Here is a 25,000-nt window from a genome sequence, read left to right as displayed (position 1 = left end):
AAAAACTACACCAAGGGCTACACAGACACGCAAACGAAGGTCCGGGAAGCCACTTCTAATGACCCATGGGGACCTTCCGGCACCATGATGAACGAGATTGCTCAGCTGACCTACAACCAGTGCGTCCCTCCGCCTTCGTTTCGTCTTCGCATGGTGCCGTGGAAAATGGACTGACATTTAGTGTAGAAACGACTTTGTGGAAGTTATGGAGATGCTCGACAAACGTTTGAATGACAAAGGGAAGAACTGGCGACACGTTTTCAAGGCGCTCACCCTTCTCGACTACTGCCTCCACGCTGGCTCGGAAAACGTGGTCATCTACTTCAAAGACAATATTTACATCATTAAAACTCTCAAAGAGTTTGTCTATGTGGACGACAATGGAAAGGATGTGGGATCCAATGTTAGACAAAAGGCAAAGGATATCACCAATCTTCTTCAAGACGAGTCGAGACTGAGGGAAGAAAGACGTTCCCGGGGTGCTATGCGAGACAGAATGTTGGGTACCATCGAAGCATCTGGTCTTCGTGGTGACCGTGACTACGGAGAACCTCGTAGCCCAGCTCGACAAAATGAATCTCCACGCCCTGCTCAACAGAACGAATCTCCACGCCCTACAACTCGACCGAACAGGTCTCGTGACGAAGAAGACGATCTTAAAAAGGCCATCGAAGAGTCCAAGCGGATGTCTGAGGATGAAGCTAGGAGAAGAAGTATGTTGACTCAGGAAGAGGACGATCTTCAACGGGCCATCAGATTGTCTGAGGAGGAGGAAGCGAAAAGAAAGCGAGAACAAGAGAGTGCGACTCAGAATGCGTTGTTTGACGATAGCTTGAACTTGTGAGTAAAAGACACTTGTTAAAATAAGCAAAGTTGACACCCCAGTAGACAATCTCAGAATGCCTATACTCAGCAACCGGATCTCTTTGCTCAGCAGACTCAGCAGATGCCGGTGCAGCCTACTAGCGGTTGGCCATTGGTCGATGTTGGATGGGGCCAGCAGCAACAACAGCTACAGCCGCAGTATACGTCTTATAATGCAAGTGCTCTCAAACTACCTCAGAATTCACCATATTGACCCTTTCTTACTAGCCGTTCTACGCTCAGATGCAGGAACAACAAATGCAACAACAGCAACAAGAGGAGTATATGCGTCAGCAAATGGCTCTCCAGGAGCAACAACGCCAGCAGCAAGAGTGGATACAGCAACAGCAATATTTACAGCAGCAACACACTTCTTTGCTAGCTCAGCCTACAGGATATGGATCCAACAATCCATTTGCACCTAGTTTAGGCAGTCAGCAGACTGGACAAATTTCATCGCCTCAGCCGCAGCAGCCATCTTTCCTCCCTGTCCCTAACGTTACCGCACAATCCCAGTCTCCTGCTCCTCAAGCTCAGATGCCAGAGCAACAGCCTCTTGAGCCTCAAGCGACAGCTAGACCGGCTTGGACACCCCAGACTAAAACAAATGACGTCGAGCATGGCCAGTTGGCTTCCTTGTTGGCGCGAGGCAGGGAGGATGGTTTGGATACGTTTGGTAACATGGGCAACCTCCGTAAGTGTACAGTTGATGACCTTTTTTTCTGGATTGATCCGTGTCGATGGTTGTGCTGATGGCTGTTCAGGTATTCCCGTGGGATCGACGTTTCACAATTCCAATAGAATTGCCATGCAGCAGACGGGTGCAGGTGGTCTCGGGGCGAATAATCCTTTTGGTCAGAAACAAGCGCAGCAGGGTCAGCAGCAAGGACAGAGTAGGGAACAACCATTCTTCTCAATCTAAATACTTGGCTATAACATCTGGTTCCTTTCAACGGCATGTTTTGTTTATGCGATCGGACCACTGGATATATGTTACTGAAAAGGATACCGTAGTTCTTCTCTTTACTTAGTGTTGATGATACCGTGCATTTATGACAATATGATTTTGCTTGGACAGTTCGGACAGTTCGCTGGCAAACAAAAAAGGGTGCAATACATGACAATATGTCTACATCTAGAGTGTGGCAAGGTGTGATAGATACAATAAGGAAGATCAATAGATACGGAAACGCGCCGCCGATTCAACAGCTCAGCTCAAGATGTACGTCCCGACTCGCTTGCAGATGGCTAGCCCAAGGGCGATACAGAATCCCCCAATGAGGTGATCGAGCCATAGCGGGACAGTGCGACAGGGTTCAAGAGTGATTTGTGTGGACGAGGGTGAAGTTTGTACAGCTGACGTGGAGATAACCTCTGGAGAGGCTGACGCCCGTAAATCTGTGGCTTCCGCTTGTGGTTCCGGTTCAGTAGGACGGGACTCTAAATGTTCAGAGTCGAGCCCTCTATCTCCTGCCTCCTCTATGTGCTCAGCTTTAAGAGCACAAGCAGCTGCGTAATCCACTGTGTCTCCACTGTCCATATACTGCTTGACATCTTCATTCCCTCCCTTCCCTCCCTCTTTCTCATCAACGGCAGCCGGATACCTTGGCATGATCTCCTCGTTTTTAATACCACAAGTAGGACATTTCCATTCTGCTGAAAGCCTTGCAAGCCGCTTCCTTTCCTCTTTCGAATGGTCGAGAGCACCGATAGCAGAAAGAGCCTCGCCAGATTGCATCCAAAACGACCGAAGACCTACAATGGCTGGAAGGAAGGTTAAATAACAAGCCCGTATGAACAGATGATAACCATGTGGCCTACCTGTACGAACACCCCATGCTGGTTGCCATGAACCAGCGTGAAAGCTGGTAAGGCCATCGATACAAATCTATTTTCCCGCGTCAGCAACTACTGCGCAGGCGCAGCGGGCACTGCCTTTATCCCCTTTGTCCGTTGACCCGCCACTGTCTGGTGCCATGACCCACCTTTTTGCCAAGCTCAAAGCGCCCGTTGGGAGTCAATAAAATAATATCGGGTGCACTCATGGGATAAGAGGGAGGAAGGACTATGCGAAAATGATAGAGACCTGCGGAGTCAAAGTGATCAGATTAGTCGGGAGAATTATGCAAAGAGTGATAGAAGGACAAACCACCGTCATATTCACTGTCCGGCACTCCACGCATCGTACAATGCCATTCGAATATATCATCCTGGCATATTGGTCAGCCCTACGATCCTTGAAATGGCGCATATTCGATAAGTCATGCGTGCGAAGTGGGGGCGTACCTCCAAGGGGGCGGCGACGAAGCCGTCGTCGTCGACGTCGGCGGCTGCGAGTTCTGCAGCCTCTTGCATGATGCGCTTCACGGCAGTGGAGCGAAGGTTGAGTTTGGGCATGGCTGGACAAGATTGAGGGGAGATAAAATAACGAAGGACGAATGAAATACAATCACGATATCAGATAAAGAAAGCGGCGATCAAGCAGTCGGCCGACCAATTCCGGCTTCCGGCATCAACATCCAAAAGATCCAAATCCACATCTGATCGTGGAGTCATATTATTTCTTCTTTCGCCTTTTGTTCCCGCAAAAAAGAACAAGCCCAGATGTCAGAACATACAAACCTCAAAAGCCTTGCCCCGCTAGGCAACCAACCCGAGCCCTCCGCTAATTCGGCAGGAGTAGGCCCCTCGAAGCCATTTACAGAGGCTCAGGTTGAGGAGTTTCGAGAACAAGATCGTTGGCTGCCGGTAAGTATCCCAATGCTCTCTTGCTCGAAATATCCTGTTTTGCGCGCCTGAACAGCGATGCTATAGATTGCGAACGTGGCGCGAATCATGAAGTCTTCATTACCAACTTCAGCCAAAGTGTCGAAGGAAGCCAAGGAATGTGTCCAAGAATGTGTGTCGGAATTTATCTCTTTTATCGTACGTATCTTCCTCCATTACACTCTCAAGGCAGTAATATAACACATTCATCACTACAGACATCAGAAGCGGCTGAAAAATGTCTGAATGAAAAGAGGAAGACGTTAAACGGGGAGGATATACTTACATCCATGCGCGCGTTGGGGTTCGACAATTATGAGGGTGTTTTGAGAGTGTACCTGGCGAAATATCGCGATGTGAGTGGCTGTAACCTCAGCACAGAGCATGATGAATCGATTGAATTGACCACCCTCCACAACAACACAGTCACATCATTCCATACCAAAACGCAACGCGCAACACGAAGACGACGACGAGGAAGTTCAAGATGGGCGAAAAAAGCGCGGACGGGGGAGGCAACCAGCTGGCGGCACCATTTCGACCAACGGCCATGCAGAGGGGACAAAGTCTAAACGAAAAAGAAGTGATGACGGGAAAGGTGTACGATAGGCCTGCATATTATAGCTATGAATTGCACGGAAGTGCTTCACCAGTAAAAAATAAACTAGACTGAAAAGTGATATAGAAGAGCCCATCATCAGCGCATTGCCAAACATAAACCTCGTATGCTATGAATGCATGCACTGTAATCTTAATAGAAACACACTGCTATAAGCCAAGCTGACTTTTAGAACAGAGCTCGACAAAGAGGACAGCTGCTCGAATGAGACGAATTGAACCATTTGAAGAGACAGCTCGCATGGAATCGATTCTTGCACGTTCGGCATGGCTTGGTGGGAAGCGTCCTGTCCGTAAGGGATATGATACTGACGTGCAAAGTATCAGTAAATAAGATTATTAGTGTTTCGAGTAGAGAAGGCTTACGAATAGCAGATAGCACATTCCACGACACCCTCAAAATGCAGCGAAACATTTTTCTTAAACATTGTAAGTGCCTCGAGAATCAACCCATTCTATTGGGAATTAGTCTAGGTACTTAACCAATGAAGAAAAAATGACTTGCCCTTGATGTGATAGTTTGCTGTAAACCCATCAACCACCCTCGCCACTTGTTCTCTGGCACCCCCACCCTTCGCAGATCTCTGACATCGACTCCTTTCAGCGGGAACTCTGCCGGTAATCTGATGCCAATTTCCATTGGCTGTTCATCGACCACGTAGCTGGCAATTGCCTCAGCGGACCCAGCTCCTGCTGCGATAGTTGCACCACCACCTTGCGCTATCCGCACATTCAAGCCTTCTTCAGTTAGCTGAGCCATCGCCGACGGTTCCCTTAAAGCAGAGAACTCGTGCGCAATGATTACCGGAGAGTAGTGCCGAGCAGTGAATGAGAGCATGGACATAGATAGCTGGCGATCCTTAAGAGATTCGTAATATGCTCGGACAGAAGATGGAATAGTGACCAGTGCTCGGTAGAATAGATGAGAGGCAAGTGGGGAAAGATCCGGCAAGGACTCCGGGTCAAGGAACTCCGTGAAGAACTCATCTACAGCGTATTGGCTGGCGGGGAAGTTCCAGGCCCCCATTTCAGATACTCCAAGGATGGAGAAGAGCATTGGAACGAGGCCGTCCGTGATCAGCTTGGATGTATTTAGTTGATCCAGGTACGCCCAGCGTAAAGTCCGAGACTGTGGAATGTCATGTCAGTTTCTCATAGAGTCATGTCAGTTGATCGCTTACAGCATCCTCGAAATAATCCAATATAGACATCCAAGCTAATAGTTGTCCCAAGACTAGGGATACACCAAGCTCGCCATGCCAATTTACTTCACTTCCAATTTTAACAACATCCACCAACTCCTTTGCCATCTCAATGGTTCTTTCGGCATGGCCTTCTTGGGCTTGCGCTACAGATGCTTCTACTTCCAAGACCAGTCCAACCGTTTGATGTCTGATAACTTGAGAAATGATTCGATAAGCAGCAGTTTGGATAGCCGAAGATGTCGAAAGGGATATCAGATTACAAAGTGATGTCAAGCTGGCCTCTTTCATGACCTGCTCGGGGACGTCAGGCAGGAGGTCAAGAATAAGATTTTGAATTAATTGTAGAGGGACAGAGTTCGCTAAAAGTTGTCAGTCGATGCGCATATTGAATTTGAATAGAAAAAAAAATACCTGAGCGACATTGCAAGAATAGATCCAAGACAAGTTTCATATGATTCGTTTTACTTGTCCAAGAAGCTCTCAAAGACTTGTTGGTCTGACAGAGATCCCTGATCTGCTGAAGGACGGACAAGCTATGGTAAAGCAAACAGAGCGAAGAGGAGTCGTCCATTCCCGAATTCTGTTAAGTGTCAGTCTCTGAACAGCATGGAAAATGTAGGAAGCTCGTCACCTCTAAGCCGTTTTCAACCAAGTCAAAGATCCCATCCCAGTGTGCGCCACCCACGTCTTGCACGATTGGCGCCACTGACCCTTCGAGCTCCAAGACTCTAAACTCCATATCCTCAGGCAACTTGTCCTCGTCGACATCATCACTTGTGAGCCATCCAGCGACGTGGCGAAGTACAAAGAGGGCTCGCTGCTGAGGGAGAAATACAGAAGTAGAATCGACCTCTGGAGCTGAGGCGTTGAAGATCCTCAACAGATTCAGTGCAGTATGACACTTGGACGGGGGAATGGTTGTAAGAGCCGATGCGAGACGGGTTTGGGCAGTGGCAAAAGCCTGTGTGTCAAGCATGAGAGGTTTGATGGCAGTTATTATGGCGAGACTGAGCTGTGGTGCTGAGCGACTGATCAGTGCCAGATCATCAATGAACGCTAAATAAACTTACATCTGTCAACCAGACTCATGGCATAGTTTAGCCATGCCTCCCCTTCTTGGACACCCGCTCCTATTTGTCTCATGTGCTTGTAAAGCACATCCCTAAATGACCTGGCATCCACGTCGTTACCATTTGCAGTCACTTCTTTCTGCAGCGCAACCATTAAGCTTTGTAACAAGTCGGAATCATGTGGCACAGATCCAGATTTGAGAGCATGAATGGTGGCATGGTGCCAAGAGGGCTCAACCTCGTCCACATATCCAAGAGCGAAAGAAACGGCCCCTTCTACTTCTCGAACCAGATCAGCTAGGCGGGTGGAAGGTGTCTCTTTCGAAAACAGCCCTCTGGATGCTCCGGGAACAGTCAGAGCATCCTGTGCTAGTCGACTGACAGCTAAAATCATTTGCAATAAAGCAGGTTCATCCTTAACAAGGCTTCTGTCTGCTCGGAGTAGAGCTACCGCCGCCTCGGCGTATCTGGCTGTCTGAGCTCGACCAAGGCTATCAAACTCTGGTTGAATAGAGTCAAGGTCATCGTCACCATGGGGGACAAACGGTATAAGTGGGTCCACGATAGGCAGAGACGGATGGGGAGGTTGGGATGTATGAGGAGCGAGATCCTGAATGATACTGATCACTTCGGGAAGCAACGCCAGGACAAGCGCTTGGAGGGAAGGAGCAGAGTGGGACCCGAGGGTTGTTGCAAGAGCCACGTCGATGAGCACCTCAGGGTCCACCCTGACTTCTACATCACCCATTTCTCCTTTTAAGGCACTGTACACTCTTTGGAGGACCTTCTCCTGGTATTCCACAACCAGTTCACCCAGCTTGGACCATAAACTGAGCAGGCCGCTAGCCTTTGACTCGGCTGAGGCAATGTGACCAGGTAATCTAGGTAAAACGAATAGGACATGATGAACGCCGACCAGACCCGAAATCAAATGCTCCGATTCGATGACTTCCTGAAGATGGTTTGTGGCATAGGCAGCAAAGATCTCGAAGGCCGCCTGCGGAACACCAAGCTCAACGAAATCGGTGGTCAGAAGCTTTTTGGTTGATTCACGAATGACGCTGCAGGTAACAGATAACACCTCATCCAGGGTAGATTTTGATAGGTAGCAAAGGGATTTGAGAGATGCGGTGACCACGGGGATGGCAATAGGTGATCCGCCTGCTAGAGCGTCATGCGTGGCTTCTTTAACAATTTGATCCAGTGAGCCCGATTGTAGAAGTTGGGTATGGTCAAGAATCAACACAGCATTGGCAACTGTGAAGCGCTGCGAAGAGTCTATTTCGGAAGACTGCAGCACGGTAGAAAGAGCTTGTTGGCAAACATGTCGCTCGGCAGACGGCAACTTGGAGCAGAGGCTGTCTAGATAAGCAATGAACAAAGGTGGGTGCAGGATTATGAGTAGCTCGTGGGACGAATCTTTGACTTGGCCCAAAAGTTTCTAAGGATATGTAAGGTTTAGTTTTTCGGCACTGGAACGTGCCAGTGGGTACTTACCTCTATTGTGTCGCTGTGCACCAAATGGTGATGGTTCTTCAGAGCATCTACTAATGTCTCCGCCATGATTGCATGGGAGGGATTGTCGCTCTTTGAAGAGCCCACAAACACTTCAGATAATTTTTCGATCAAATCCTCCATTAATTGATCCACTAGGCCGATCACTTGACTAGCAGCAATCGCGTCTCTTATAGCAGAGAGTATACTCAAGCTTCTCGGTAAAATACTTACCTCCATAGGACCGCTCTCCGGGTTCTCTTGCGGGAAACAAGCATCAGATAGCGTCTGGGTAAGCACGACCCGGATTTGGTCTAAGAGTAGTTGATCAATAGATGCCAGACGGCCAAGAGTGCTGCCAAATGCAGAAGCTTCACTCTCTTCGGTACATCCTCGAGGGACATGCCTTCCACCAGCCCTTCCGCCCATAAGCAGAACGCCCTCTTTCCATGCTCTGTTGCCTAGCTGCTCCTTCACCAACCACATTGCAGCCTCTTTTCCGTCCTTCTCTTTCCATGACTTGCCAATGAGGAATATGGTACACTCCAATATAGCCTGGAAAAACACTTGGAATGCAGACTTTTGACCTGGCAGACAATGCGTGGAAAGTAAGCGAGAATCCAGGGGGGCCCAAAGATGAGAGAATAACGTCTGGAGCTGAAGGGATGGCCCAACAAGCAGCAATAAGGAGGGCGGAAGGGTGGAGAGAACAACAAGAATTATGGGGTAAGTGATATGAGGAATATAAGGGCAAATAGTGGATGTGAAGTCCAAGAAATCAGAGTAGTATGGTGAAGAAAGCTGAAGGAGAGTGGCCGGATTCGCGCCATCTTCGTCATCGGCGTTTTGAACATTCTCGTCTTCACTGTCGACCTCCTCTTCCCCATCATTGCGCCCATCATTGCGCCCATCACGATGGTCTGCAGCAGACTCTGTGGTAAGTGTCCAGCATTCTGGCCATTCTACAAAATGCTTCGATCAGGCATGGTCGTCCTCATCAGGTTCTAACACTCACTGCGGATAAACTTGGCAATAGCGGACCCTGCAGATTCCCATACCACTGCCTCTTTTTCTCTCCAACAGCTACTCAAGACAGCGTTTGACACCATTTTGAGCATCTCGGGCTCAGCCACAATACTTTCGTAAGAGTTTACAAGCACATCGAGGAGCCCATAACCTGCCTTTCTAACAGGAGGCTGAGCAGTGCCCAAGGACCCAGGTGAATTTACTGTATCAACCTGTTCTGAAGACAAGGAAAGCCATAATGCAGGATGACGTAGCAAAGTGACCAAATCTTCAGGCAAGGATGTCAATCCCACTTGAGGTAGTTGTTGCAGGAGCCATGAAAGACCTATAAGTCCGCCCACTCGATACCTTGTCATCCTTTCTTCAAGAATTTCATGATCCTCCGGAGGTGGTACAGGTGTTTCAGTCTGTCGAGACGGTGGGGCAGAAGATGTTTTTGATTTCCCTTGCTTGTTAGTACCTTTTTTGCCCAAAGGAATAGAAGACACCGGGGTAGCTGCTACAGGTATTGGATGGATGTCCTCGTGTAGGATCGAAGGGTTCAGGGTAGATAGAGTAAGGTACTCGATTAAAGTGGAAAGGTGTTCTTTGAGATCAATGCGAATGTCTGTATCACCGCCAACCTCTTCACCGCTCGCCTTCCAGAGGATAGACGATTCCCATCCCCTGAGCCCTAGTCCACCTGCCCTTCGACCTTCTTCTAAAGCAGCTATCATCCAAGACCCAAGAACATCACGGTTTTGGGTACCAGGTAACAGGCCCAAATTTAGGCTTTCCAAAATTGAAGCCCGAAGGGCAGGCACAGAAAGAAGATCTGTATGAATAAGGAGAGCAATAGCTCTGTGGAAAGGGGACTGTAAAAGACCTGAGAGGTTATGTAGCTAAGTATTAAGTCAGGAGATAACCTGTAAATGGGTGTACAAATCACTTACCCAGACAGGTATAGCTGCTAGAAGTGCAATCTCCTTCACTTCTCGTTCAGTTTCTTCCTCTTCAGTTGGTTTCTCCTTCAGAATGTATTTCACCCAGCCATCCCTAAATTCCTCAAGACCTTTGCGCCTTGTAACAGCGTCCTTCTTTCCTAATCGTCTCAGTACGACGACCAAATCCGCCGGCAAAGTTCTCGCAAGGCCCTGTCCGTCGAGAGGATCCAGAATGGGAGGTGCAGGGGGTTTTGGTGGAGGGATGTATTGCTTCACTTTCGGCATCGCTCTCTTTTGCGCCTTGGAGAGCTTTTTCTCCCCTCGCTGTTTTCTCGAAGGTTGAGGTGTTCCCGACTCTGGTTGATGATCAGAATCGTCATCGTGCTCTCTGTGAGTCTTCTTGGCGGCATGCTTCTTACGAGTCCCCGCTGAAGCCGAGGATTTGTTTGCTTTGGGCATATTCGTGCTGGTAGTTCGGCGGGGCGGCTGATTATTGATGACCAAGCAATAATAAGCTTGGGATCAATGGATGATGACTATTACTAGCTAATAACAGCAACGACGTAATCGAACGGATGTATCATGAATACCGTTTGTGGTTATAATCATTCATTACTTTTCAACTCAGCTCCGTCATTGACTTGAGAAGAAGTCGTGACGTAATCCATGTCGTTCCGGATCCGAATGAGTTTCAAAAAGTAAAAAACCATGGCACCAAATAAATGTGGGAGAGAGAGAAAAAAAAGTGAAGAGGGAGGAACCCTGACATCAGAAGGCGGTAGTGCGGTGCCAGCGACATCGTGCGTTACATTCAGCAAGCTGAAGAGGCAACGCGGGCGCAGAAAAACTTCGCGAGAAGTAAACCCCGTAGGGTTGTAACGCTTCTCACAGCGTTAAGAACAGATACTACACATGATCTTAGCCAAAAGAGGCCAGAGAGGATACTATCTTAGGTATCTACTGAAACCGCGATTTCCACTTTGGCGGATTTATGTCTGGGCAGAGAAGGAGGCGCCTTTAAGGTCCGTGGAGGCCGCCGCGGCGAAATGGCTTCTTCTTTTTTCATTAATTAGGGCCTTCGTTCCTTTCGACCGCTCTCGACTTTCTTTCCTTTTATTTTAGCGTCTGATGCTGTGTCTCGTCTCCTTCTCGATTCCTGAAAAGCATGGTGGTCAGTCATCGGTCGTGTACTACTAGCCTCATGTCCTCAAGCTCTGTGGCACCCCTACGTTACCCCATGCCGCCTGCCGTCTGCTATGGCCGTCACTCGTTCATTACTACTACTAGTTGTGCTGTTCGCTAGCGTTTCTGCTTCCAGACTTTTACAACAACACAGCATATATATTCGCGACACCTGCCGAGGAACAGCCTTATCTGTCTCTCTCTCACCGTGCAGAGTTGATCGCCAGTAACCAGCACGTACGCTTATAATGCCACTACTTGATATCTAAGATAACTTCGCACGCTCAGTTGCCGGTACCTACTAGGAAAACTTGATGGATGCAAGAATGTTGCCCTGGGCTGGCAGTCTGGAAGGTCCTTTAGATACAGGTACCGCCGCATGTGTGTTTTTCCATACTTGATCAACACATCTCACATCCCCTGTTACCATCAGTGTGGTGACCGGCTGCGCATTTTTCAGGATTCCATGGATTTCTGACATCTATATAAAGTTTCCCGTTTATTTTACTATCTATGCTCAACCACATCAAGGCCTAAAGGCTGATATCATTCCCGCCTTTCCAGGAATTATTGACTATTGCAGACTAGTACAATTGCCATGACCCGCCATCATGATCCCTTTACCAATTCAGCCAGAGTAGATTCATCCTTCACTCCATCAGTCAACCCTAATACACCTTACCCACAGTCGGACCAGTATCAGTCCTACTATCCACCTCAACTAACCCATTATCAAGGACAGCAGGGCTATCAGTACGATCATACAGGAGACGTAGGATACGGCGGTCGTAGTCGGCGACATGGATCGTGGGCCGCCGTCAATAACGAAGACAATGAAGAGTTAACGCCGTTGACAACTGGGTCAGTCGGCGGCAGAGGGTAATTCATGATGTACTAAAGCTGATCCACCCCATCAGGCCTGCTTCCTCATCAACATTCCTTACGACCGATCCATACTTGAGTGGCGGACCCGACCTTCCCCTCGCATCTTCTGCCTCAATTTCCAGCGCAGGAGCCGATTTCTTGACAAGGCAGACTGCTCCTCGTCGCGGCGCAACCACTAAAAGGATCAAATTAACGAATGGCAATTTCATTGCCGAGTAGGTTTTTCATGCTCGACGTGTCTTTTTCAATGCAAGATTGACTTTTGGATAGCTACGCTGTGCCAGGACCTGTTTCGAGCTCTGTAGAAGCCAAATGGCTCATTGGTAAGCTGCGACGGTTTACCATATGTATTTATCTAATTTGTCCTTTTAGACAAGGCGTCGAACGAGTTCTCGTAAGTCATGAGTTCAGTGGCCAAATATTTCTATCGTGGCCGATGATATTGTTTCAGGCATATGCGATACACGGCTGCGACATGCGATCCCGATGATTTCACTCCTGAGAATGGGTGGAAGCTAAAAACAACTTCCTACAACCGAGAAACTGAACTTCTCATTGCTATCACGAGCTGTGCGTTTCCTTACAATCATTGATTAGATTGCCAAACCATGGGCTAAGCGCTTTGTGTATCAGACAATGAGGATAAAATATTATATGCCAGGACTCTGCATAATGTCATGCTTAATATTCGTGACATCTGCAATACCAAAGCGTAAGTTGGGTAATCTAGAGTTTTCTAGCGGTTATTGACACATCAACTCTTAAGATCTAAATTCTGGCGCCGCTCAGCCGAAGAAGGCCGTCCAGGCTGGCAGAAAATTGTGGTTGCTCTGGTGGCTGATGGTTTAGATCCAATGGATAAACAAGTGTTAGACGTACTGCAGACTATCGGTGTATTCCAAGACGGTATCCTCAAGAAAGAAGTTGATGGGAAAAAGACAGCAGCTCATATATTCGAAGTGAGTCTCATCTCTCCGGCTATGTCTTTCAGTATACTCAGATCGGTAAGCAGTATACAACTCAGCTATCTATAGATGCCACCCCTCAGTTAGTCCAGCCGCATCCTGGAGAACCCAATAATCTTGTAAAAACATTTAGTTTCCGGTCAAAACCTCGCTAAATTTCTGCATAGGTACCAGTGCAAATAATCTTTGTTTTGAAACAAGAGAACTCAAAGAAAATTAACTCCCATCGCTGGCTGTTCAATGCTCTAGGGAGGCAACTTCAGCCAGAGATTTGTGTGCTGCTGGACGCGGGAACAAAGCCCGGCCATAAGGCAATCTATCATCGTGAGTGACCTTTGATTAACGATGGTGACTGACATAAGTAGTATGGGAAGCGTTTTACGTGGGTGGTAACTAGATGATAATATGCGAGCATACTTTTGACCAGGGACAATGAGCAGAATAATCGAAACCTAGGCGGTGCTTGTGGAGAAATCCATGCTATGATCAAGAAAGGAGTCAAGCTTTTCAATCCTTTGGTGGCAGCTCAAAATTTCGAATATAAGATGTCAAACATCTTGGATAAGCCACTGGAAAGCAGCTTCGGATAGTGAGTACCGTAAACGTGACGGTTGAAGAAATCCTGACGGCAATGGACAATAGCGTGAGCGTTCTACCAGGTGCTTTCAGTGCCTATCGTTATAAAGCAATCCAAGGCCGCCCTTTAACCCAGTACTTCCATGGTGATGCAACTTGTGAGTGGCTATGTTTTATCATGTTAGCGCAGCCAACGACAGATTGACGCTTGAATTGTTAATAGTGGCGGCGAGGCTGGGCAAGAAAGGAATATATGGCATGGGCATTTTTACTAAAAACATGTTCTTGGCAGAAGACCGGTATGTCAATGCTCTCAATCAATGTACTTGGGCTTCAGCAGCGCTCTTGCAGTATTCTTTGTTTTGAGCTTGTCGCGAAGAAAGGTGAAAAATGGGTTCTACAATACGTCAAACCTAGCAAGGCGGAAACGGACGTCCCGGAGCAAGCAGCTGAACTTATTAGCCAGAGAAGAAGATGGTTGAATGGCTCTTTTGCCGCCTCAGTCGTAAGCACATGCGACCACTTTCTACCTTGCGAAACTTACAAAGCGCTTCAGTATTCTGTTTTCCATTTTTTTAGACTATATCGAAGTGGTCATGGCCCTATCAGGATGCTTTTTTTACATATACAGGCAATTGTGAGTCGAATCTCTTACTACCTAATATGCCTTATTCTGACCTTAACTACTTCTAGTATAATGTGTACGTCTATCTGCATGAGGATATCTAAACTTTAATGGTATTAACCGGTTGACCTTTTATTCTTCTTTCAATTCAGCTTCAGTCTCATTTTCTCCTGGTTCGCTCTCGCCAATCTTTGGCTCACATTCTCAATTATCATCGAACTGCTTCCTGAGAGTGCCAATATCAATTTATTCGGTACGGCTGACGTTGTAAGTGTTCTGCATAAACAGGACTGTCATTCTCTAACAATGTTAATTTAGACCCACTGGATCAATCTTGTGTTCACATGGGTATATTTGGCCTTTTTAATGTTGCAACTCGTCCTGGCTTTGGGCAACCGACCCAAAGGAGAGAAAGGGCTATACATTCTCACTCTTTGGTAAGAGCACTCTTGGTTGTTTCCAGAGGTGGAGAAGCTAATATGCATTGTCAGGGTTTACGCCTTCTTATCTCTCTATCTGATCATTTGCTCTATCATCTTATCTGTCGTTGCCTTCAAAGTATGTTATCATCTAGTCTATAAATGGAGGAGTTGTTGATGTGATGGAGGGGGTGCAGGGGGCCTTGAGAGACGGAGGAAGTATAGATGCTAAGCTCGGTAATCTTTTCAATTCCACGAACGGGGTCTTGGTGGCAGCCATCATGTCCACTATTGGTATCTACCTCATTGCATCATTCCTTTATGTAAGTCTTATCACATATTCTCCTATTTAATTGAGTATTCAGTCTGACTAGAATGTAGAGGGACCCCTGGCACATGTTTAGTTCTTTCCCGCAATATATGGTACGTGGTAGATGCTGGGTATCTTCTTATGCTAATGTGTTTTACTCAACTGTGCCATACAGCTTCTTGCTCCTTCATTTACCAACATCCTGAATGTCTATGCATTTTGCAACCTGCATGATGTTTCTTGGGGTACCAAGGGCTCAGACAGAGCAGAGGCTTTACCAGCGATCTCGTCAAGCAAGGAGAAGGATGGAGAAACGGCCGTAGTAGAGGAACAACAAAGAGTGAATATGAACACCAAGAGTTGGCGTAACTGATTGCTGATGGGTTTGATAGAGTCAAGGCGAACTGGATGAGTCATTTAAGCAAGTTGTACAACGTGCAGTTGCACCATACAAGCCTGAAGAAGCCGATGAGAAACCCAACCTTGATGTAAGTACTCATATCCCTGACAAATAATTCCGATTCTGACCAGAAACTACATCGTTAGGATCAAAATCGAACTTTCAGAACCCGCCTTGTAGTGGTGTGGTTGCTTTCTAACGCTGCACTTGCTATCTCCATACAAACCCTCAATGGTCTCGATACAACTAAGCAGCTCGTAGAAGCTTGCCTCCCCAGCTCATACAATCCTGACAACGGAACAGTAATTGTGTCCACCAATGGTACCTGTATTACTCAGGCTCTGGAGCATGATGGCGACAAATTACAAGACAAGCAGCAAATTTACTTTCAAGCGATTTTATGGGCGACATTCGCGCTGTCAATGGTCAGGTTCATCGGAGTACGTTTCTCAAGGATCTAGAGGCTTATGGAGGTTGGCTGACCTCTGAATTCAGTGTGTGTTTTACTGGGCTATGAGACAAATGGGTAGATGCTGGAGACGTAACTGAGCGGGATGTAAAGTCAAGATATCCATCCTTATTTTCGCACGCGACTTCGCCTGAATGAAATCCATTGATCGAGTGAAGAAGTGATTTCATTTAGCTGTAGATATGACTGATAGCGACGTCCATTAGGAGAGCATGGATGGTTATGCATGATTATGCGTGGGGACGTCTGGACATGAATTATTCCATTAGTAGCGTAGTCAACCAACGAAATTCATGATTGACGAAAATAATCAGACGCGAGGTTTTATAATTATTTATTTGATGGAGTCTAATTAGCGCGGCGGTTTGATTTGAGTGCTAGGACGTAAACACCACGAAAGGCGAGCGTGACTTCTTTGCATTGTTGTTTCCTTGTCCACTATTACTCTTACTTTCACACATATCGATCGCCCTCCGTCCATCTTTCTCCCCCATCCATGGGCACAAAAGCCCCCGGCCCTGACAATGTTCTCTCCTGCAACCCCCATAGCAGGCCCTTCAAATCCGTCCCATCTCCGCCCTTCCTTTTCTTCTCCTGCATTCCGCCGTGGGGGTTCAATCTTTCCTTACGAGTATGGAGCTAGTAATCAACCATTTTCTCCTCATTATTCTGCTCCATTCACTACCACAGGGGTAAGGATCAGGTCAGGTTCCGTTTTCAGTCGAGAGCAGTGGAAAAAAGAGGAGCTAGCTCGCCGACGACAAGAATCAAGAGACAAGCTCAAATCAAGCTGGGATTTATTGTTTGAGAAATATCGGGATGTCGAGGATGATGACGAGATTGACCTGGCAACAGGAACAATAGTGAAGGATAGGGGCAAGCTGAGAGCTCTGCAACAACCCATGTGGTTTGGACAAAAGGAAGGTGATGATGGAGAATCGACGGGAGGAGGAGGTCATGACTTCGAGTCGGACGAGGATGAGTTGGGAGACTGGGATGAGAAGGCAGGTCTGGACCCTCAACTTCCGGAATGGGAAGAAGTGGAAGGATTCCATCAAGCTTGGACGGAGGAGGATGATGCAGACTTCAGAGAATTCATGCGTGCGGAACAACGGCGAAAATCGACCTTTGGATCGGATAACGAGGACGAAGATTCTCTGTCTGAACACGACTCGAAGAAACCTGCAGGCTTTGAAGAATATTTAGATGTATCTCCAAGATCGCGGGGCACTCAGATTCTTCCTCTTCCCACCTTAGATGACCTTTTCGCGTCGGACAACAAGGCCTCTTCGGAGGATGAGTTAGAAGCCATCAGCGATAGTGATGCGGAGGAGAAAGGTGTTCGAGATAATTTATCAGCTTTATCAAGCTTGCATGTGCGTGTGTTCGTAAAGACACCATGTTTCCGCAAACTGACTTCCTATAGGGCACCCCTATCGTATCACGGCGACCGAAACGACGCACCATCATCGAAGTGGTGATCCCACCTCGTCCTCGATCCAAGTCAACCGGTGGCATGGAGGAAAAACCTTCTGAGCACCATCTCTTGGATTGCGTTCCCAAGTCTATTTCGACTCCTACTCTTGCAGATCTTTTCACCCCACCTCCGGCTCGGATACGTCGTTCACTAAGTGGTTCTTCAGCGACAAGTGGCTCTTCAGCATTATCCAAGAGCAAAGGAAAAAAGCGCATGCCCGGCGAACGACCAATGGAGGATACATCATCTGGAAATCATTCGATTATTCAACTCAGGAAACCGTCAAACTCAACAGAGACTATCAAAAGGTATGATGAAAAGCTTTTCAGATGTGACAGCTGTCGTGCCGCTGGTGGCACTAGAAAGGATCAAGCTCCCTTCTGTCCAGGAAGGACTGACAGCTGCATTTTTGAGGATTCATCAGGGTCATTCGAGCAGTTTGGTGCGTCTATCTTATGGAGTTCAAAAAATGACACAACTGATTATTCTGTGGGTTAGCACGAAAATCGGCGACGCATAGTCGACCGTCAGGCAAGTCTTTTGCCGCTGATACTCGGTTGGTCGAGGGGGCCGGGCCAACCAAACAGAGGACATGTAGACTTTGCCGAGAAGCAGGTGGGGAGAGAGCGAAGACGGCAGGAGTATGTCTGGGAAGACATTCATACAGGCGGTGCAACTGGAGAAAGCGGGCAATCCATTCTTCGACTGCGAACACACATACAGTGACACCTGTCGATGTCGCGAAGGGGGAGAGCAACCCCTCACAGGTTAATGTGTCAACTGACACACCCCAGCTGAGAACAAAACATTCGCCTCTTCTCAACATGAAGGTTCCGTCCTTGAGATCATCATCTGCGATTAGAAAACATAGGCGCCGTGTCATCGAATCCGTCAGTGATGATGACGACCCCCGCTTTACGACAGATACCGCACTACCGCCCCGCGAGCCTTCTAGCAACTTCATTCGCAAGCCCCAAGAAACGGCACCGCTCCCGTCACCCCCTCCGACGTCGTCTGTCGCGCCTTCATCCCCACCCATTGCCTCCCTTCATAAGCCGTCAAGATCCCCGCTGTTGTCACTTCCACCTTCTTCACCTCCTCGTCCCGATATCTTTTCCCCTGTTCCCACTCAAGCTGCACGTCCTACTCCTTCGCCATCCGTTTCATTAACACATCCGATATCAAGCAATTATGTCACAGACGCCTACAAGCAGACCGGGGTTATGTATCACCCAACTCCGCCCCCGTCTACTGACGGTATGCGAAGTGCATCTTTGTCCAGCGACAATGTTGCTACCTCGCTTCCTCATAAGAGTGCTCTACGACGTCCATCAGACACTCTTGGGCTTCAGTCATCCTCGTCTAGCATTAAACGTACCCGTTTTTCCCTCATTCGTTCTCCCATGCGTCACCCATCTTCTGATGAAGAGGGTAGTGAAGACGAACTGGATTTACTGTCAAATATTGATTCATCATCTATCATAGCCTGTTCATCGTCTCCGAAACACAGTTCTAGCCCTATTAGGACTGAGTGGAGCGTGAGGGCCGCAGATGTCGGAATCAAACTAGGGCCGGAGCATACAGGCCGACTGCCGTCAGATATGGTAAAAACGCTTGTGCCATCAATGGGCTTGTTTAGGCCGACTTTAGGCTCATCATCTCAAGCAAGCTCCAAATATACGCTTCCCACTCCTCCATCGAGCTATAGGCCTTCTCAGCCTCGTCCAGTATCCGACCCACAAAATCCATCGTCTGGCAGTGGTGGTAACCCACAGGCACGGCTCATGCTCCCTCCCCCGCTTCCTGCCAAACGTTCGACCCATCCAAATTCACTGTCTACTCCTAAAGAACTCAAGAATTCAACTAGCACATTTTCAACATCCTCACCTGCTCCTTCACATATTAGATTAACTTCTTTGCCGGCTGTAGTCGTTCGCGCTCGAGCAAGGTCGCGAAGTCTTTCAATGGCGCCGCCCGGTGCCTTGCGAACACCAAAAGCACAGCGGTCTATAATGTCACCTGGCTCTAAGATTCCAAAGACGGCACCTACCAGGAAGGGTAAAGTTTTGATGGATTTACAAAGGGTAGCAAAGGAAATTGGTGACGAGGCTGGGCTCGAGTGGGGTCTTGATGAAGAAACTGACGATGGCGGGAGAATGTGGAGGGAGGGCAGTGTTGCTGCGTATAAATGACCGGCCAGTGACTTTGGACGCATAGGCAGAAGATGGAGCGATGAGTGGAAAAAAAGCTCTTCTGAAGAGCTAGCTGGATTTGAGTATAGTGTAATAATAATAATAATGTTGTCATACATGGTTGTATAAAAGTACTACTCTGGGACTCGTCGGGCGGTCAAATTAATTCAGGGATCCTGATACCCACCTATTATATGCGAACTACGGAACCGCAATGATATCGCAGCATGCATGGAAAGAGTTTCAAGTGTTCCATTTACAAGTACAACTTCATGACTATTCGTTTCTATTCGCTTTTAATGCTAATGGATTTAATGAGTTTCACTCTCGGAATGCATACTAATCAAGATCCGGATGACTGCATGTGTCAAGTTAGTCGTCCATTTCGAAGCATATGATGAAACCGAGGCTTACTAAACAGTATCGTCCTCCTCCCGCTCCCTTCTCAACCTCTGCCATCGTTCATTGAAATCTCTGTTGACTCTATCCGCCAATCTATCTCTCGATGCCACCTGCTGCTCTTGTTCAGCAATCCTTCCTGCCTCCCCATCGGTAGCGCCATCTCCGTGAGTCTCACCCGACGAATGCTCAGGATAAACACGGACAAGAGAATCATTAGATGATCCTTCGGATGCTACTTCATCACACGGTTGAACTTGCTCCCGTCGTGTAGCACCGTGAATAGTAGGTGAATGGCGAGAAGACGCATCTGCAGATATTGTAGATTCGCTTACTACGTTCACGGATGAATGAGGGTCCTGTGAAGCATTACTTCCATGCCCTCCTCCAGCGGCAGCCCTGGGGGTTGAAGGTTGAGATTCAGAGCCGCCGAAGAGATTCCTGAAGAAATTTGACACAGCAGCAGGTATAGTAGGTGTAGCAGGTCTTTCTTCTTCGGCATTGCGGGTATGCTCGGTCCCAACATTGGGTGTTCTTTGGTTATTCGGTTGTTCATCCTCACTGACAAGGGAAAATCGACTATAATGGGCAAGTTAATAGGCCACCAATAAATCCGACGGAGGGATGAACGCACCAGACAGGACATGTGCCATTTTGCCGAAGCCAAGGCACTAGGCAATCCGGATGATAGATATGTCTTCAAACACATTTATGAGTTGGAAAAGAGTTAATGACGTAGAGTACATGAGAGTCGCTCAACTTACCCACATGGGATGAGCATCACTTCATTACCAATCTCGAAATCATCTTTACACACAGGGCAGTCTCTGAATTGGCTTTTTGCTATTAAGGATTGGATGTTTGATGATCGGATCAGTATGCAGCGAAAGTTACTTGATTGGACCCAACCTACCCAAAGAACCAGAGTCAAACGTGAACCTTGGTAAGCCTTCGATGACAGTCTCATTGGCGGGTACAGGCCCCTGGGGCCCGGCGGCCTCCATGAAAGTCTCCTGCAATATTCTCATGAAGTCCGCTGACAAACCACATTAGAAATGTTTTTGCATCCTGAGAACACACACCGTCTGAAGTCGCGAAGTCTCCTAGATTGCCCATATTAGGGGGAGGATTACCATCAAGGAGTGCCGCAATGAGTTGAAGCTAGTAGCAAACATGAATGTCAGGGCTACTTCTTCAAGGACATGAAGATTCCATACGGCTTCATTGGCGCCCAACGGTAATGGCATGTCCCCATTAATGTCACGGTTGCCATCCCCCGGAGGCCGGAATCTAGCATCAAATGGATCCCTAAAGACGTCGTTAACTACAATAATGCAACCTCCAAGCCCTAAATAGCATTGATTGACAAAACCTTACGCTCTAAACGGATCCGGGTCGTTAAACAGATTGCCTGACGGCGATGTGGGGTCATTATTCATTCTATACCCTTGGCGCCCCAAATTTGAGCCAAAGCTTCCAATTGTTACACTTCCACGAGCGTTTCCGAAATTAAAAGCGTAGGTTCGCATTCCCGGACGATCTGTATTCTGGGATTGACCATTTCTTTGCGAAGCAGAGGGTTCCCCGTGAAAGGATGGAGGTGGTCGCCGAGGTGTTTCTTCGCTTCCTTGCCGAGAACCGGTTCCGAGCATACTGAAGAGGCTGGATAGGAAATTCCCAGTATTATTGGTGTCTCTTTGACGAGCTGGTGACGATGATCCTTCAGACTGAGGAGGTGGAAAGTTGGACAAGAAATGCGGATCAAAGCGAGACGGTGTTTGTTGACCAGGTCGAGTGGGTGGTGGAGGAGGCAGTTCATAGTCAGGATCAGGGTTGACTTCAGGATCGAGCTTTTGAACAGAGGCGAGACGTTTATAAGTTATTAAGTCCATTGTCCAGTGGGTGGACATAGCGATAACATACAATTTCAATGAATTCCCCGTTACATGATGCACAATGGGGCGTTCCGTCAATCTACACATTCCGTTAGGACGTCCAACGGAAGGCGAAAACGCACTGTGACTGGTCGCATTTGTGCACCACACTACATAAGTCAGATAAGTCGGGATATTTGTCAGCGTTTTAGAATGAGCAGTGGAGTAAGTGATGGTGTTTCTAACCTCATGGCACAGCCAAAACGGAGCGGGGTCAGGCATTATTGCGAAGATAAAACGAGGTGTATTGTGGGGAGACAGGAGTAGTATTAGAGACTGGAACGTCAGTTGATTTGGTATATCTGCTGCGTGAAGGCGGCGAGTCACCGGGATGATGCGCTAATAATGATACGAGCACATAAACCTTGACGTCATCACTTCATATTTCTCGCGCCTTTCTAGCATTTACAAAAAGACTCAATGAAAATTAGGCTTGTCAAACTTCACTCACGTGTCAACATACTAAGTTAATAAGATCTAGGGTTGCTGCTGGAATTTGGGGGGTCTGCAGTCGTCTGACAAGTGTGATCGGATAATTAAATGTATTACCGCTTACCGGGGTGAAAAGGGTTTAACAGCAGGTAAGCGGATAGCGGGTAACGGATAAAGCAGGAAGTCTTCGCTCATGCAGTAAATTGGCCGAGCGCCAAATTTGCAGAATCGCGGACTTAATTGGTTTTTTAATTATTTATTTAGTGTTATCGCCTATAGTTACCAATTAAATATCTATCGAAATGAAATTTATTGAAACGATCGAGGCTTCTTCGTCTTCTACGATTCCATTTCCCACTTTATCAGGTATCCGCTGGGTCTTCCGTTGAATCCCATGTTCTGCATGCGCCATGTATGGAATTATGCAATATGTACGCCTCTGTTTTCTACCTATCCTCTGTTTCCCAGTTGTACACTGTGCAATGATGACCTCTGTTCTTTGTGTTCGGCAATTCTCGCCTCAAGGACCTCAAACCCTCAAAACGTGTCGCACCGTTCGTTGCTCGCGGACCGCTGTCCATTTGTGTCCTAACGCGCGGTCGCTTACGACTATACCTCAGCTCTTTCTCCATCTTCCATTCTCCACTCTCCTTTTCCCCCGTGCGCTATTATGCTACATACTATGAAACAGATGAACGATAATGAATGATGCCCTTCTTCTTTGCTTCAATGCTCGATACTCCTTGCTCCATTTATTATACGCCATGATGCGAGACGCGAGTGTAAGATGGGCCGAGGGCCGCTTGTTGCTGTTTGAGTGGAGATTAAGATCTCCCCTTTTTTTCCCTTCGATTATTCTTCGTACCTGGGCGAGATCATAAATCTCCTATCCTCATCGGTCATTCGTCTTCGGCTCGAAATAAATTGTACGTAGGTGCTGTTGGTGCTCTAGAAAATAGCTGCAGTGCTGGCTGCTGGCGGCTGGTGAATTCCGAAACAATCCAGGTTTCAGGTTCCAGACTTCCTCTTTCTAGCGTTTCGCCATTTCTACTTCATTTACCGCCTTCCATGTTTCACTACACTGTGGGAAAGGGTCGCCTGACTCTTCCGCGGCAGACGGCGTGGAAGGCCTGCCACCTGGCATGACGAAAATTTCAGAGCACGCCTATGATTCTGCCGCGACAGGGCGCGGCACGCCGCCTGCCGACGGGCTGTAACTGGGGCGGCGCAGACCATCTGATTTTTGTTTGGTTCATGCGGGTGACATACCGGACCACGTCTGATTCCTCGTCTGAAACCCACGTTTCATACCTCAGTACGAATTCCGAGCACCAAACGATTCTCCTCAAATTCTTTTAAGTTCCACATACTTCTATCTCTGTTTTACCCCTCAAGTCACATCACAATCCTTATAAAATATCTGACCAACAAGCTTGGCTCCCAGCGTCTCTCCGGACTGATATCCGTGTATGTCGACGAGAGGAAATCTCATACTGTACATGACTTTGCTGACTTGGCGGGGTGGCGATAGGCTAGTGTATCTACTCATATTCACTATTTCGCCCTTTCTCTGAAGCTAAAACCATGGTTCCTTCAGGCTTCTTGAGCTCCTTCCGGTGAGTAGAGGTCCCAATTACCATCACTTTGCGAAGCTACATGCAGCACGAAGAACTGCTCACAACTTTCACATAGTCGGTCTTATAAGCCTTACTCAAGAGATGCGCCCATTGAGGCTCAATCTATAAGTGAAGGGATGAGCATTGTGAGTACATTAGACGAGAGGTTAAGTCGGGATATCTGTCTGACATCGCATCGGTGTAGCCTTTCAAAACTCTTGTCCGCTGCCGATGTCCTCTCTGTCCTGTCGCTGGCAAAGTTATGCGGTACCGGACATGACTTGACCACCGCGACCTCCTTCCCCTCCAGGGACCCTTGGATCATTTGTTACCCCAGTCCCCTCAATCACCTCGCCCATTCACAACGACTCCTCTAGCTACCAACAACGAGCCCTTTGGTTCTCATCGTCTCCCGGCCCCTACCATTTCTTCTACACACGCCTCACCTTCTATCCATAATCAGTTACTAACGTCGGCAGAGGGTCATCAGACGCCTCGCGGCATTTGCTGAGAGAGAGTGACTCCCAGTTTTTCTTGATCCACTGACGGAACTGCAAAGTGGCATTAGTGACTGACCTGCGCCTGAGAAACTGACCAAATACTCACACAGTACGCGTCCTTCCCAGGATCCTCTTCTCATCCGCCTCCTTCTTGGATTGCTTGCCGCACTTGCGTTTGGCGATGTTCTTCAAGTAGGCCACCACTCGATCCCTGGTTTCCTCCGTCGAAGGACACTCGAGTTTAAGGCTCTTCCTATCGTCTTCACAGGCCTTGACAGCTACATCAACGAGGTTACCGAAGCTAATTCCGAGAAATCAGTAGCTGCTATGGGAAAGGTCCTAAAGATGCTACTCACAAGGCGTTCCTCAAGTTCTCCCAGTTTGGCCTCCACAAGACCTTCCTGCTTTCGGGATCTTCGACATAACCGTTAGGTGCTTCCTCGGGATCGTAATTGGGCCATTTGTCTTTTGAATACAGGCTTTTGTCACCGGAAGGAGGCATATCGATGATCCTGCGCACGTTTGCGTGGACCCAGTCCTACATTCAAGGCAAGCAATGAGCTCAATTCATCATAACCAACAGTCAGGACTCACCTCAAGCTCTCTGTTCTTTGGCCAGGCACTGGTCTTCCTTCGCTTCCTCATTCTATCCT

The 25,000-nt window shown here is 47.8% G+C and overlaps 8 protein-coding genes across 8 annotated transcripts in view; 4 read left to right on the top strand and 4 right to left on the bottom strand.

The window, feature by feature from the left end:
- CNE03280 (hypothetical protein) overlaps positions 1-1,937 on the top strand; it is a 2,110-nt gene extending 173 nt beyond the window's left edge. Inside the window, exons 3-7 of the mRNA XM_570888.1 lie at positions 1-119; positions 187-840; positions 889-1,039; positions 1,093-1,558; positions 1,629-1,937. The exon at positions 1-119 is cut by the window's left edge and continues 14 nt beyond it. Of these exons, the coding sequence (XP_570888.1) occupies positions 1-119; positions 187-840; positions 889-1,039; positions 1,093-1,558; positions 1,629-1,786 (1,548 nt within the window). The 3' untranslated portion in view covers positions 1,787-1,937. The remainder of the gene's footprint in view (positions 120-186; positions 841-888; positions 1,040-1,092; positions 1,559-1,628) is intronic.
- A 21-nt stretch (positions 1,938-1,958) lies between these two features.
- Positions 1,959-3,344, bottom strand: CNE03270 (ubiquitin conjugating enzyme, putative). The gene is made up of 5 exons (XM_570886.2): positions 3,151-3,344; positions 3,014-3,074; positions 2,850-2,950; positions 2,686-2,752; positions 1,959-2,628 (listed from the first exon to the last, which is right to left on the bottom strand). Exons 1-5 carry the CDS (start codon positions 3,259-3,261, stop codon positions 2,075-2,077), a joined length of 894 nt encoding a protein of 297 aa, XP_570886.1. The 5' UTR covers positions 3,262-3,344; the 3' UTR covers positions 1,959-2,074.
- A 72-nt stretch (positions 3,345-3,416) lies between these two features.
- Positions 3,417-4,374, top strand: CNE03260 (transcriptional activator, putative). Its single transcript, XM_024657245.1, has 4 exons — positions 3,417-3,612; positions 3,679-3,789; positions 3,849-3,986; positions 4,057-4,374. The coding sequence occupies exons 1-4, from the start codon at positions 3,469-3,471 to the stop codon at positions 4,237-4,239; spliced, it is 576 nt and encodes a 191-aa protein (XP_024512880.1). The 5' UTR covers positions 3,417-3,468; the 3' UTR covers positions 4,240-4,374.
- On the bottom strand, positions 4,235-10,635 carry CNE03250 (conserved hypothetical protein). The gene is made up of 10 exons (XM_024657244.1): positions 9,976-10,635; positions 9,033-9,924; positions 8,021-8,979; positions 6,524-7,964; positions 6,085-6,473; positions 5,865-6,033; positions 5,430-5,812; positions 4,754-5,377; positions 4,615-4,703; positions 4,235-4,556 (listed from the first exon to the last, which is right to left on the bottom strand). The coding sequence occupies exons 1-10, from the start codon at positions 10,423-10,425 to the stop codon at positions 4,418-4,420; spliced, it is 5,535 nt and encodes a 1,844-aa protein (XP_024512987.1). The 5' UTR covers positions 10,426-10,635; the 3' UTR covers positions 4,235-4,417.
- A 1,021-nt stretch (positions 10,636-11,656) lies between these two features.
- Positions 11,657-16,064, top strand: CNE03240 (chitin synthase, putative). Its single transcript, XM_024657243.1, has 24 exons — positions 11,657-12,009; positions 12,066-12,248; positions 12,304-12,356; positions 12,406-12,427; positions 12,485-12,603; positions 12,667-12,745; positions 12,800-12,992; positions 13,046-13,117; positions 13,166-13,322; positions 13,455-13,587; positions 13,641-13,732; positions 13,798-13,873; positions 13,926-14,079; positions 14,131-14,211; positions 14,268-14,275; positions 14,352-14,466; positions 14,518-14,636; positions 14,691-14,757; positions 14,816-14,941; positions 15,000-15,041; positions 15,104-15,268; positions 15,321-15,416; positions 15,475-15,768; positions 15,824-16,064. The coding sequence occupies exons 1-24, from the start codon at positions 11,747-11,749 to the stop codon at positions 15,875-15,877; spliced, it is 2,763 nt and encodes a 920-aa protein (XP_024512879.1). The 5' UTR covers positions 11,657-11,746; the 3' UTR covers positions 15,878-16,064.
- A 174-nt stretch (positions 16,065-16,238) lies between these two features.
- On the top strand, positions 16,239-19,603 carry CNE03230 (hypothetical protein). Its single transcript, XM_024657242.1, has 3 exons — positions 16,239-17,173; positions 17,224-17,716; positions 17,773-19,603. The coding sequence occupies exons 1-3, from the start codon at positions 16,322-16,324 to the stop codon at positions 19,464-19,466; spliced, it is 3,039 nt and encodes a 1,012-aa protein (XP_024512878.1). The 5' UTR covers positions 16,239-16,321; the 3' UTR covers positions 19,467-19,603.
- On the bottom strand, positions 19,548-22,098 carry CNE03220 (conserved hypothetical protein). Its single transcript, XM_571203.2, has 11 exons — positions 21,986-22,098; positions 21,883-21,909; positions 21,789-21,839; positions 21,243-21,715; positions 21,083-21,173; positions 20,948-21,026; positions 20,779-20,901; positions 20,630-20,708; positions 20,500-20,562; positions 19,881-20,444; positions 19,548-19,824 (listed from the first exon to the last, which is right to left on the bottom strand). The coding sequence occupies exons 1-11, from the start codon at positions 22,019-22,021 to the stop codon at positions 19,806-19,808; spliced, it is 1,605 nt and encodes a 534-aa protein (XP_571203.1). The 5' UTR covers positions 22,022-22,098; the 3' UTR covers positions 19,548-19,805.
- Positions 22,099-24,107: 2,009 nt separating this feature from the next.
- The window catches only part of CNE03210 (hypothetical protein), a 1,534-nt gene continuing 641 nt past the window's right edge, over positions 24,108-25,000 (bottom strand). The window contains exons 1-4 of the mRNA XM_024657241.1: positions 24,942-25,000; positions 24,704-24,885; positions 24,454-24,648; positions 24,108-24,398 (exon numbers count right to left, since the gene is read on the bottom strand). The exon at positions 24,942-25,000 is cut by the window's right edge and continues 641 nt beyond it. Coding sequence (XP_024512963.1) covers positions 24,314-24,398; positions 24,454-24,648; positions 24,704-24,885; positions 24,942-25,000 — 521 coding nt within the window. The 3' untranslated portion in view covers positions 24,108-24,313. The remainder of the gene's footprint in view (positions 24,399-24,453; positions 24,649-24,703; positions 24,886-24,941) is intronic.

The sequence above is a fragment of the Cryptococcus neoformans genome (assembly GCF_000091045.1).
Source record: "Cryptococcus neoformans var. neoformans JEC21 chromosome 5 sequence".
In the NCBI taxonomy this organism is placed as follows: Eukaryota; Fungi; Basidiomycota; class Tremellomycetes; order Tremellales; family Cryptococcaceae; genus Cryptococcus; species Cryptococcus deneoformans.
Note: the sequence above shows the minus strand (reverse complement) of the source record. Positions and strands in the feature narration are given on the sequence as shown.